Source organism: Grampus griseus (assembly GCF_964374135.1).
Source record: "Grampus griseus genome assembly, chromosome: 2".
In the NCBI taxonomy this organism is placed as follows: Eukaryota; Metazoa; Chordata; class Mammalia; order Artiodactyla; family Delphinidae; genus Grampus; species Grampus griseus.
The window spans coordinates 136729927-136742931 of record NC_139018.1 but is presented as its reverse complement, the minus strand read 5'-3'; the positions used below and the strand labels follow the sequence as shown (position 1 = coordinate 136742931).

Here is a 13005-nt window from a genome sequence, read left to right as displayed (position 1 = left end):
TATGATCCATTTTTAATTAATTTTTTATTGAGGTATAATTGTCATATAACATATTAATTTCAGGTGTAGAACATAATGATTTGATATTTGTATATCCCCAAATCCTTCAATGGGTGCATTGTTCTCAACCTATTTCCTTGAAACTCTGACCCCCTACTGGATTTTTCCCCTCTTAGGTAAGATTGGAAACTTGAAGGGGACTGGAATAGAAGGAATTTTCTTCCTGGTATAAGCCTTTAGCAAAGACCTTTCCCCTGGAGAGTGGGATTTTGTTAAATAGAAATCTCTGAGTTTAATTCACAGTGTTTACTCTTCCCGTTTCCCTGCCAGAACAAGGAAATAATCTTTCTAAAAACTTCACCGTGGCTTCTGGTTCAAGGTGGCTGCTGTGGTGGGGCAGACTATGGCAGCTCAGGAAGCCACTCCAGGAAGCCAGTTGGAGGAGAGCAATGCTTTGGACCTGCCATCAGCTTATGACGTAAGGGATTACGTGTTGCAGAGACCCAGCCAGGAGGCCAACAGCGAGGCTTTTAGTTCTGAATAAGTCCTTTCTATTATGTAGATCCAGCCATGTGGCTGACAGGGTCTTGGTGCTCTGCCCTGGTGTCAGGCTTGAGCCTCTGCGGTGGGAGAGCCGAGTTCAGGACATCTGACCACCAGAGACCCCCCCCACAGCCCCACATAATATCAATCAGTTGGCGAGAGCTGTCACAGAGATCTATGTCTCAATGCTAAGACCCATCTCCACTCAACGGCCAGCAGACTCCAATGCTGGATGCCCCATGCCAAACAACTAGCAAGACAGGAACACAACCTCACTCATTAGCAGAGAGGCTGCCTAAAATCATACTACATTCACACACACCCTAAAAAACACCACCAGATGCAGCCCTGCCCATCAGAAAGACAAGATCCTGCCCCACCTGCCAGAACACAGGCACCAGTGCCCTCCACCAGGAAGCCTACAAAGCCCACTGAAACAACCTCAGTCACTGGGGGCAGACACCAAAAACAATGGGAACTATGAACCTGCAGCCTGCAAAAAGGAGACCCCAAACACAGTAAGGTAAACAAAATGAGGACCAGATAAATATGCAGCAGATGAAGGAGCAAGGTAAGAACCCACCAGACCAAACAAATGAAGAGGCAATAGGCAGCCTACCTGAAAAAGAATTCAGAGAAATGATAGTAATGATGATCCACAATCTTGAAAATAGAATGGAGGAAATACAAGAAACCTGTAACAAGGACTTAGAAGAAATAAAGAGCAAACAAACAATCATGAACAACACAATAAATGAAATTAAAAATTCTCTAGAAGGAATCAAGAGCAGGATACCTGAGGCAGAAGAACGGATAAGTGACCTGGAAGATAAATAAAATAGTGGAAATAACTACTGCAGAGCAGAATAAGAAAAAAGAATGAAAAGAATTGAGGACAGTCTCAGAGACCTCTGGGACAACATTAAACACACCAACATACAAAAATTATAGGGGTCCCAGAGAAGAAGAGAAAAAGAAAGGGACTGAGAAAATATTTGAAGAGATTATAGTTGAAAACTTCCCTAATATGGGAAAGGAAATAGTCAAGTCCAGGAAGCTCAGAGAGCCCCATACAGGATAAATCCAAGGAGAAACACACCAAGACACATATAAATCAAACTATCAAAAACTAAATACAAAGAAAAAATATTAAAAGCAGCAAGGGTGAAGCAACAAATAACATACAAGGGGATCCCCATAAGGTTAACAGCTGATCTTTCAGCAGAAACTCTGCAAACCAGAAGGGAGTGGCAGGACATATTTAAAGTGATGAAAGGGAAAAACTTACAACCAAGAATACTCTACCCAGCAAGGATCTCATCAGATTTGATGGAGAAATTAAAACCTATACATACAAGCTAAAGCTAAGAGAATTCAGCACCACCAAACCAGCTTTACAACAAATGTTAAAGGAACCTCTCTAGGCAGGAAACACAAGAGAAGGAAAAGATCTACAAAAACAAACCCAAAACAATTAAGAAAATGGTAATAGGAACACACATATCTAGTATTACCTTAAGTGTAAATGGATTAATTGCTCCAAACAAAAGACATAGACTGGGAGTGAATGGATACAAAAACAAGACCTGTATATATGCTGTCTACAAGAGATCCACTTCAGACCTAGGGACACATACAGACTGAAAGTGAGGGGATAGAAAAAGATATTCCATGCAAATGGGAATCAAAAGAAAGCTGGAGTAGCAATTCTCATATCAGACAAAATAAACATTAAAATAAAGACTATTACAAGAGACAAAGAAGGACACTACATAATGATCAAGGGATCAATCCAAGAAGAAGATACAACAATTATAAATACTTATGCACCCAACATAGGAGCACCTCAATACATAAGGCACATGCTAACAGCCATAAAAGGGGAAATTGACAGTAACACAATAATAGTAGCAGAGTTTAACACCCCACTTTCACCAATGGACAGATCATCATCCAAAATGAAAATAAATAAGGAAGCACTGCTATAAAGACACATTAAACAAGATAATTTAATTGATATTTTTAGGACATTCCATACAAAAACAATACAATACACTTTCTTCTCAAATGCTCAAGAAACATTCTCCAGGACAGATCATATCCTGGGCCACAAATAAAGCCTGGTAAATTTAAGAAAATTGAAATCATACCAAGTATCTTTTCTGACCACAACAGTATGAGACTAGATATCAATTACAGGAAAAAAACTGTAAAAAATACAAACACATAGAGGCTAAACAGTACACTACTAAATAACCAAGAGATAACTGAAGAAATCAAAGAGGAAATCAAAAAATACCTAGAAACAAGTGACAATGAAAACATGACGACCCAAAACCTATGGGATGCAGCAAAAACAGCTCCAAGAGGGAAGTTCAGAGCAATACAATCTTACCTCAAGAAACATCTCAAATAAACAGCCTAACCTTACACCTAAAGCAATTAGAGAAAGAAGAACAAAAAAAAGAAACCCCAAAGTTAGCAGAAGGAAAGAAATTATAAAAATCAGATCAGAAATAAATGAAAAAGAAATGAAGGAAACAATAGCAAAGATCAATAAAACTAAAATCTGGTTACTTGAGAAGATAAACAAAATTGATAAACCATTAGCCAGACTCCTCAAGAAAAAAAGGGAGAAAACTCAAATCAAGAATTAGAAATGAAAAAGGGGAAGTAACAACTCACACTGCAGAAATACAAAGGATCATGAGAGATTACTACAAGCAACTATATGCCAATACAACAGACAACGTGGATGGAATGCACAAATTCTTAGAAAAGCACAACCTTCCAAGACTGAGCCAGGAAGAAATAGGAAATAGAAACAGACCAATCACAAGCACTGAAATTGAGACTGTGATTAAAAATCTTCCAACAGGGCTTCCCTGGTGGCGCAGTGGTTGAGAGTCCGCCTGCCGATGCATGGGACACGGGTTCGTGCCCCGGTCCGGGAGGATCCCGTGTGCCGTGGAGTGGCTGGGCCCATGAGCCATGGCCGCTGAGCCTGCACGTCCAGAGCTTGTGCTCTGCAGCAGGAGGGGCCACAGCGGTGAGAGGCCCGCTTACTGCAAAAAAAAAAAAAAAAATCTTCCAACAAAGAAGAGCCCAGGGCCAGATGCCTTCACAGGGGAATTCTAACAAACATTTAGAGAAGAGCTAACACCTATCCTTCTCAAACTCTTCCAAAATATAGCAGATGGAGAAACACTCCCAAACTCATTCTACGAGGCCACCATCACCCTGATACCAAAACCAGACAAAGGTGTCACAAAAAAAGAAAACTGCAGGCCAATATCACTGATGAACATAGATGCAAAAATCCTCAGCAAAATACTAGCCAACAGAATCCAACAGCACATTAAATGGATCATATGCCATGATCAAGCGGGGTTTATCCCAGGAATGCAAGGATTCTTCAATATATGCAAATATATCAGTGTGGTACTCCATATTAATATAATGAAGGATAAAAATCATGTGATTATCTCAATAGATGAAGAAAAAGCTTTCGACAAAATTCAACACCCATTTATGATAAAAAACCTTCCAGAAAGTAGGTATAGAGCAAACTTACCTCAACATAATAAAGGTCACATATGACAAACCAAAAGCCAATGTCATGCTCAGTGGTGAAAATACTGAAACCGTTTCCACTAAGATCAGGAACAAGACAAGGTTGCCCACTCTCACTGCTATTATTCAACATAGTTTTGGAAGTTTTAACCACAGCAATCAGAGAAGAAAAAGAAATAAAAGGATTCCAAGTGGGAAAAGAAGTAAAACTGTCACTGTGTGCAAATGACATGATAGTATACATAGAGAATCCTAAAGATGCTACCAGAAAACTATGAGCTAATCAATGAATATGGTAAAGTAGCAGGATACAAAATTAATGCACAGAAATCTCTTGCATTCCTAAACACTAATGATGAAAAATCTGAAAGTGAAATTAAGGAAACACTCCCATTTGCCATTGCAACAGAAAGAATAAAATACCTAGGGATAAACCTACCTAAGGAGACAAAAAACCTGTATGCAGAAAACTATAAGACACAGATGAAGGAAATTAAAGATGAAACAAACAGATGGAGAGATATACCATGTTCTTGGATTGGAAGAATCAACATTGTGAAAATGACTATACTACCCAAAGCAATCTACAGATTCAGTGCATCCCTATCAAACTACCAATGGAATTTTTCACAGAACTAGGACAAAAAAAATTCTCAATTTGTATGGAAACACAAAAACTTCGAATAGCCAAAACAACCTTGAGAAAGAAAAATGAAGCTGGGGGAATCAGGTTCCCTGACTTCTGACTATATTACAGAGCTACAGTAATCAAGACAGTATGGTACTGGCATAAAAACAGAAATATAGATCAATGGAACAGGATCGAAAACTCAGAGATAAACCCATGCACATATGGTCACCTTATCTTTGATAAAGGAGGCAAGAATATACAATGGAGAAAAGACAGCCTCTTCAATAAGTGGTGCTGGGAAACTGGACAGCTACATGTAAAAGAATGAAACTAGAACACTCCCTAACACCATACACAAAAATAAACTCCAAATGGAATAAAGACCGAAATGTAAGGCCAGACTCTATAAAATTATTAGAGGAAAACATAGGTAGAACGTTCTATGACATAAATCACAGCAAGATCCTTTCTGACCCACCTCCTAGAGAAACGGAAATAAAAACAAAATAAACAAATGGGACCTAATGAAACTCAAAAGCTTTTGCACAGCAAAGGAAACAATAACCAGGACGAAAAAACAACCCTCAGAATGAGAGAAAATATTTGCAAATGAAGCAACTGACAAAGGATTAATCTCCAAAATTTACAAGCAGCTCATGCAGCTCAATATCAAAAAAACAAAGAATCCAATCCAAAAATGGGCAGAAGACCTAAATAGACATTTCTCCAAAGAAGATATACAGATTGCTAACAAACACATGAAAGAATGCTCAACATCATTAATCATTAGAGAAATGCAAATCAAAACTATAATGAGATATAATCTCACACAGGTCAGAATGGCCATCATCAAAAAATCTACAAACAATGCTGGAGAGGGTGTGGAGAAAAGCGAACCCTCTTGCACTGTGGGTGGGAATGTAAATTGATATAGCCACTATGGAGAACAGTATGGAGGTCCTTAAAAAACTGAAAATAGAACTACCATATGATCCAGCAATCTCACTACTGGGCATATACCCTGAGAAAACCATAATTCAAAAAGAGTCATGTACCCCAGTGTTCATTGTAGCTCTATTTACAATAGCCAGGACATAGAAGCAACCTAAGTGTCCATTGACAGATGAATGGATAACGAAGATTTGACACATGTATACAATGGAATATTACTCAGCCATTAAAAGGAACGAAATTGAGTTATTTCTAGTGAGGCGAATGGACCTAGATTCTGTCATACAGAGTGAGGTAAGTCAGAAAGAGAAAAACAAATACTGTATGCCAATGCATGTATACAGAACCTAAGAAAAAAGGAAAGGTTCTGAAGAACCTAGGGGCAGGACAGGAATAAAGATGCAGATGTAGAGAATGGACTTGAGGACCTGGGGACGGGGAAGGGTAAGCTGGGATGAAGTGAGAGAGTGGCATGGACATATATATGCTACCAAATTTTAAACAGATAGCTAGTGGGAAGCAGCCACATAGCACAGGGAGATCACCTTGGTGCTTTGTGACCCCCTGGAGGGGTGGGATAGGGAGGGTGGGAGGGAGACACAAGAGTGAGGGGTTATGGGGATATATGAGTACATATAGCTGATTCACTTTGTTATACAGCAGAAACTAACAACATTGTACAGCAATTATAGTCCAAAAACGATGTTAAACAAAACAAAACAGAGAAGTTCACCAGGAGAACTGGGTGGAGTCCCTATAGTTCATGGAGATAAAGCCCATGAATATGAGCTACCTCTCCCACCCCGCCAGCCCAAAACAATGGTCTTCAGGATTTTCTCACTCTCAAGCTTATCCGTACACAGCCTCCTGCAACTTATTTAATTCGCTACCTAAATGTTTCTGTCCAGGGTCCCCATGACTACCCCAGGTTCAATAATTTAGTAGAAAGCCTCATAGGATTCAGAATACCACCATACAGCTAGGATTTATTACAGTAAAGTGACAGAAAGCAAAATCATGAAAGGAAAAATGTGCATGTGTGAAATTTGGAGGAAACCAGGCACAAGCTTCCCCCAGTCCTGTCCCAGAGGAGGCACACAGAGGATGCTCTTCATTCTTACAGCTATGAGTTGTGACAATGCATATTAAATGTTGCCTCTCAGGGAAGCTCCTTAGAGACTTAGTGCCCAAGGTTTTTACTGAGCTCACGCTCTGCCTGGCACATACCAAAATTCCAATCTCCCAGATGGAAAACAGGTGTCAGCTAAACCACATGGTTTATATAAGCAGCCTAGGCACAGTGAGTGAGCACTGTTCTGTGAATCATGGGAACCCTCCTAAAGTCGAAGTTGCCAGGCACCAACCTTGCAAGCAGGCCTCTCTAGGCCCTGCTACATAACTGTTCTGCCCAGTGTTCCTACTAGTTTATGATCGCAGTGGCTGCTGCTTCCAGCAAGTAGATCTCAGTGGCTCTATCTCTCTGGATGCGCCCTGTCTCTCCAGATTTCAATGTAGTAGTTTATCCTGCAAAACCTCCGTTCTCTGAGAGGTCTAAGAAAAGTCATTGCTTTGCAGTTTTTCCACCTTTTCCTTATTGGAAGAATGGGAAAGATAACTTTTAAGCTCTTTACATGTCAGAGCTGAAGCCAGAATTTCCAAGGAGCAATTTTAATATCACAAATTCTCCCTCACAAAAGTTCTTACACAAAGCTAGTGTTGTAGTTAACGACAGGACTTTCTCTTCTTGGAGAAAAAAGAAGACAAACAAAAAAGAATGTCCAGAGGATACACGTGTGTACATGTGAATGTGCCTATGGATGGCCAAATAGCAATACCCATCAGTTCTCAGTCAACTTTTCAGGGTCTGGAGCATAACTCTTACTGTCTACATATCAAAATCCTATGGGGGACATTCTGAAGGACACTATCGTTCCAGCCCCATCTAAAACCAAGTAAATAAAAAATTGGGGGGTGGAATTCAGGAATTAAATTTTTTTTTTGACTGAGGAATTAAAAAAATCTTTTCACATTAAAAAATGCAATCAGATTAAAAGCAATAACAACAATAACTCTGTCTTGGACATGTTGCTTAAGATGCTATCTGAATTTTACTGCTTCAAAAGAACTCTTTACACTGACAATTCTGGATATCATTTTAGATTACTAAACCATGATTTGGGGAGTAGGGATAAAAAGCCAGTTTTAAGAACCCTCCAGGATATTATCATGTATGTTCAAATTTGAGAACCACAGATCTAGTATTTTAAAGACATAGGAAGAAAAAATTGTAAGTGACACATCCGTTACCTCCTCCACAGAGATTGTAAAGATTTAACAAGTTTCCCATTTAAAGGCTTTCAGGGAACGCCCAGCCCATACTCTACAGAAATGGAGACATCCACGGTAGTCAACCATAGCTGGCAAAATAGGGAAGCCAAGTCTTGATAAGGAAGGGAGATACACTTCTCAAGAATGAAACCGCTGGTCTAGGATTGATCTCCTTCTCCCAGTTCAGGTTAGAATGGGAGCTGGCAAGGCTGGAGCAGGTATGCTGGCAATGGCCTTTCCCTCAAGGCCACCTGGCTTGGTTCAGAAAGGCAAATATCAAACATGTGTCCCAGATAATAGTGATGATGTTACTCAAAGAAAAAAACAAGATCATCCAAGGTCATTAATCAGGAGAGACGGAAGCAAAATGGTACCCGAGATGCAGCACCAACCAGCGGATCAAGAATAGAGAAACCAATATCATCAATTCTGAGACAGCCTGAATCAAATCCTTAGAGAGGATCTTAAGTGTACAGCAGGTTTTTATACCTGAAGCACGTGATGTGGGTACATAGAAAATGAATTATATTGTCCAACCTCACTTTCATAAAATAATCTTAAACAAACATTTCAAGATTATCTATCAATTTGCATATATTAGAATGTTAATTATAATCATGGTAATGTGCACTATTTCTCAAATTCTTCACCCCTTTCAGCTTCCACGCCTTTTTCCATGTTCTCTTAAGGTTTCTATTAACAAAGGTGAAATATACTTTAAGCTTTGAACTTGACTATGTAATTTGCTTTGAACAATTGTTTATAGGCAGATGTAATGTCAACAAGGGTTTGGAATATGTTTGCCAAGTGGGGCTTATCTCTATTGCTGTGGAAATCACATGCCCCAGTTAGCCTGATGATTCAAGGAAGATGAGACTCATGGAGAAGATGCTGAACTGCAGATTTGCAAAGGGAACCAGAGCTGCCACCATGGCCAACCAGTAGATCTGTGAATACAAAGATTATTTTAAGCCCCTGAGCTCTGCAGTGGTTTGTTATCCAGCATTATTTTAACAATAGCTGACTGATATAATAGTATAATTTACAATTTACAAAAATTTAGAATCAAATTAAATGTTCAAGAATAGGATTGTCTAAGTAAACTATGGTATATTCATGCAATGGATGTGCTGCTGCTAAAAATAATATTATAGAAAAATATTCATTGGCATACAAAATGCTCATAATAGACTTGCTAAGTGAATATGTGACTATTACATACTGTGCTTACTATTTTTTTTTTTTTGGTAGAAAATATGTGTGTAGATTTCTACCTGTATGCATCTATACATTTATATATAATTTAAATTTTTTTCACAGGGAAGATTGTAAAGTTAAAGACCAAAATATTGAAAGGGATTATTTCAGAATGCTGAAGTAATAGATTTTTTTCCTACCTTAAAAAGGTTGTTATGTGTTCCAAATTTTAGAATTATAAATAAGGGAAAGAGGGAGATTTTCTAAAAAACTAAATATTCCATGCAGACAGCTGTAGATTTCTCTTCAGTATTTCAGATATTGAGTTGGTCCCTCTGCATGCTAATACTGATTGGAAACATCTGAGAGAGTGTCTGCACATCTCAGTATTTGTAAAATCTGAAAGGATAAACCTTTGAACATGAATGACTAGTGTGTTGGTGTCAATAAGTGTTTTCATCAGCATAGTGTGTCATTTGCAATTTGTTATCAACTCTTCTTTCTTTTTTTTTTAACATCTTTATTGGAGTATAATTGCTTTACAATGGTGTGTTAGTTTTTGCTGTATAACAAAGTGAATCACCTATATGTATACATATATCCCCATATCCCCTCCCTGTTGCACCTCCCTCCCACGCTCCCTATCCCACCCCTCTAGGTGGTCACAAAGCACCGAGCTGATCTCCCTGTGCTATGCGGCTGCTTCCCACTAGCTATCTATTTTGTTTGGTAGTGTAGAGTAGCATGGACATATATACACAACTCTTCTTTCTTGATTCAGGGTGGAACTTTCCATAAAACAGAATTGTTAGACAACTAGACACTTTGTGTCTATTTGGTGATTGTGTGAGTATGTGGTTGAAAGGCTGAGTCACTGATGGAATGAATGTCAGATGGGTCAGAGATTATCAAGCAAAACAATGGCTTTTGTCCAATCCCACTTGTCTGCAAGGGAACCAGGGAACCAGGTGGGAGGCTGGCTCAGATAAAGTGGAATTGGATCCATGTTCCAGAGGATAAGGAATAGCTCTATATAATGTATCATGTGAGTGTCACCATGGTATTGTTCCCATTCATAAGCAACAGTTTCTTTTAGAAACTTGTTAAGCTTGTGTGTCAGTAATACATTAATGTGGGTAAATGGCTTGAATAATACATTGGCAAGATCCTCTAAATCTTTGTGCCACCAAACAACAAGTGCCTTCAGAACAGTGCCTCCTTTAAATGGATGCCTGAGCATGAAAAGGTTTGGGAAAATATTTGGAATTGGATCAATATTATATGTCATCTAAAATAAACCAAATAACCTGAGAACTAAGAAGAAAATCTTCCTATCTCCCACAGATTTGCTCACATTCTTACTAGTAGTGACCTGAGTTTGAGATGCAAGATCAGTTGGACTCAGGACTTCAAAACAATCACAATCTTATGAACTTCCTCTAGTAATGAACATGTTACCTAATGCTGGCAAAGGAAACGACTTCATGGCAGCAGGGATCTGTAGCCAATAGAGCATTTAAAGTTTTCTGTATAGATTTCATTTCCAAACCATATCAACTCTTCCTTACTGTGTGATGTGGGAAAGCTTGCTAAACTTTCTGAGGTTACCTGTGTGCAGTGCTGCAGAAATGCTGAATGAGAAGAAGCTGGAAGAACCTAGTTATACTCCTTAGGTGAGGGAATTCACTCATCACTCCTGGCAAGTCAGGCAATTGATGTAGTCTTCTCTAAAAATGGAAATAACAATAACCAGCCACTGTGAAAATGAACAAGGTGCGTCACATAAAGTGCCTGGCATGGATGTCTGTGACATAGTAAACACTAAATTAATATTAGCATACTCCATGCTTTTTATTCCTCTTTTAATCTTATCTTTTTCTGCCTCTACTCTGGACTCCCTATTCTCTCCTTATTTCTTCCATCTCATATACTAGGAATTATGGACTCAGAGCAGGTATTTGGTTAGGGAAACTCACCTGTATGGTGACAGGAATCCACCTGAACCACAATAGGAGAGGTAGAACTTTAAGAACTATTGTTACAAGTTGATTGAATAGATGCTGAGATGCTTAAATGAACACATTTAACTTACACATAACTTCATTCTATTACCAGGCTCCAAACCTTCCCATTCCTGCAGCCACAGCTTTTTAGGTGACATAGAGAAGGCATGGAATGGTCTGGATGGCAAGATTTTTAGGAGCATTTGTAGCCTCAGGATACCAATCTTTGAGCTTTCTTTTTTTTAAAAAAGGAAAAATTTCACAAAGATTTATACAAGAAATAGTGTGTGATATTACATACAATGTCTTCTCCAGTCTTTTCCCAACTTGATTCTTACTTATTGTCTAAAAGATTCAATCATTTCATAACTGATAAAGGATATCAGAAAAGAAATTTACTTCTTTTCTTTTCTGTGTCTCATCTTCTTTAACATTTCATCATGTATATCATCATCAGTTTGAGCCTGAGTCCCAACTCCTGCAGAATACTTGGTGACAATGTCATGGGTTTTATGTGTTCAAATGTCCTCCCCATGACTCATGGTATTCATTCAGCATTTCAAATTACAGATTGTTTCCCAGGAGAGAGACATAAAACTGTGTAGACAAGGAATATAGAAGAACACACACACATACACACACACACAGACATTACCACATGGCTACAAAGACATGGTCTCTATGGTAAAGATGGTAGTTTCTATAGATCCATGGTTAAAACCCACTTAAAAAGGAAGGAAATAGATTGTAAAAGCTCTTCTTAGCACTTCCCTCCAATTGCATTAAACCTTTAACAGTAACAAGGCATCCCCCAAACACCATCATGTAGGAGACCCACCTATCCCTGCTGTTCAGATATGACAGCTGAGGCTTCGAGATGTTGAATATCTTTCCTACCAAGATTTATTAAGGACCAGCAGACTTGCTCTTTGTTTGCAATATGGGCATACATCAGCCTTGCAACACACACAAACACACACACACACACACACACACACACACACACACACATCCCTAAACAAATTCACTTGGGTGAAACTATAATTTTTTTTATGAGACTGTGCCTACAGGTCATTGATTCTCTTAATTCAGTCTCAAAATCTGTTTTGTTAAAAAGAGCAAGCCATGAAATTGTCTGAACCTTTTACTTTTCCACTGGTCTGATGACTGTGTATACAGAAGCACAAATACATATAAATACATCCTTGTGTGGTCTCAGGTAGAACTCAGAGGAAATGTGAAAGAGAGGCAGAGAAGAAAATTAAAAAGTAAATGGAATACAACCCTGAGGAATGAGTCAGAAAGGGGAGCAGAAAGGAATGACAGTCTACAGAGGACACAGAATACCAGGCATCCCAAATTGAGGTCCGTTAAGAGAAGGGCATTAGAGTAGGTCAATGTGCCAATGTTGTTGGTGCTCTTATTACAAACCAAGGACTTTTATAAGTTCATTACAGATATTAATTCATTTAACTTTCCCCCAAGCTGATGAAGTAAGCAGTGTTATTATCATCCCATTAGTAAAGATGAGAAAACTGAGGCACAGTTGGGTTAAGCATCTTGCCCCAGGTCATAAAATAGTAAGAGGTAAAAGAAGGCTGTGACCCTGGGCAGCACAAGCACCCCTCTTCATAGTGGCTGGGAAAGAACCCAGAGAGGTGGGTGGTGGACATGGGACCACATAGGGCTGAAGCGAGAACAGTGCTAGGTACAAAGCAGGTGGTAGGTGCCCATTATATGTTTCATGCATCCTGAGGAGACTCCAGTAGGGAGGGAAAA

General features: G+C 39.0%; 1 protein-coding gene across 1 annotated transcript; it reads left to right on the top strand.

The window, feature by feature from the left end:
* Positions 1 to 403: 403 nt before the first annotated feature.
* On the top strand, positions 404 to 544 carry LOC309819322 (shieldin complex subunit 1-like; the record flags this gene model as incomplete). Its single annotated transcript, XM_082649425.1, has 1 exon — positions 404 to 544. The coding sequence occupies one exon, from the start codon at positions 404 to 406 to the stop codon at positions 542 to 544; it is 141 nt and encodes a 46-aa protein (XP_082505551.1).
* Positions 545 to 13005: the final 12461 nt, after the last annotated feature.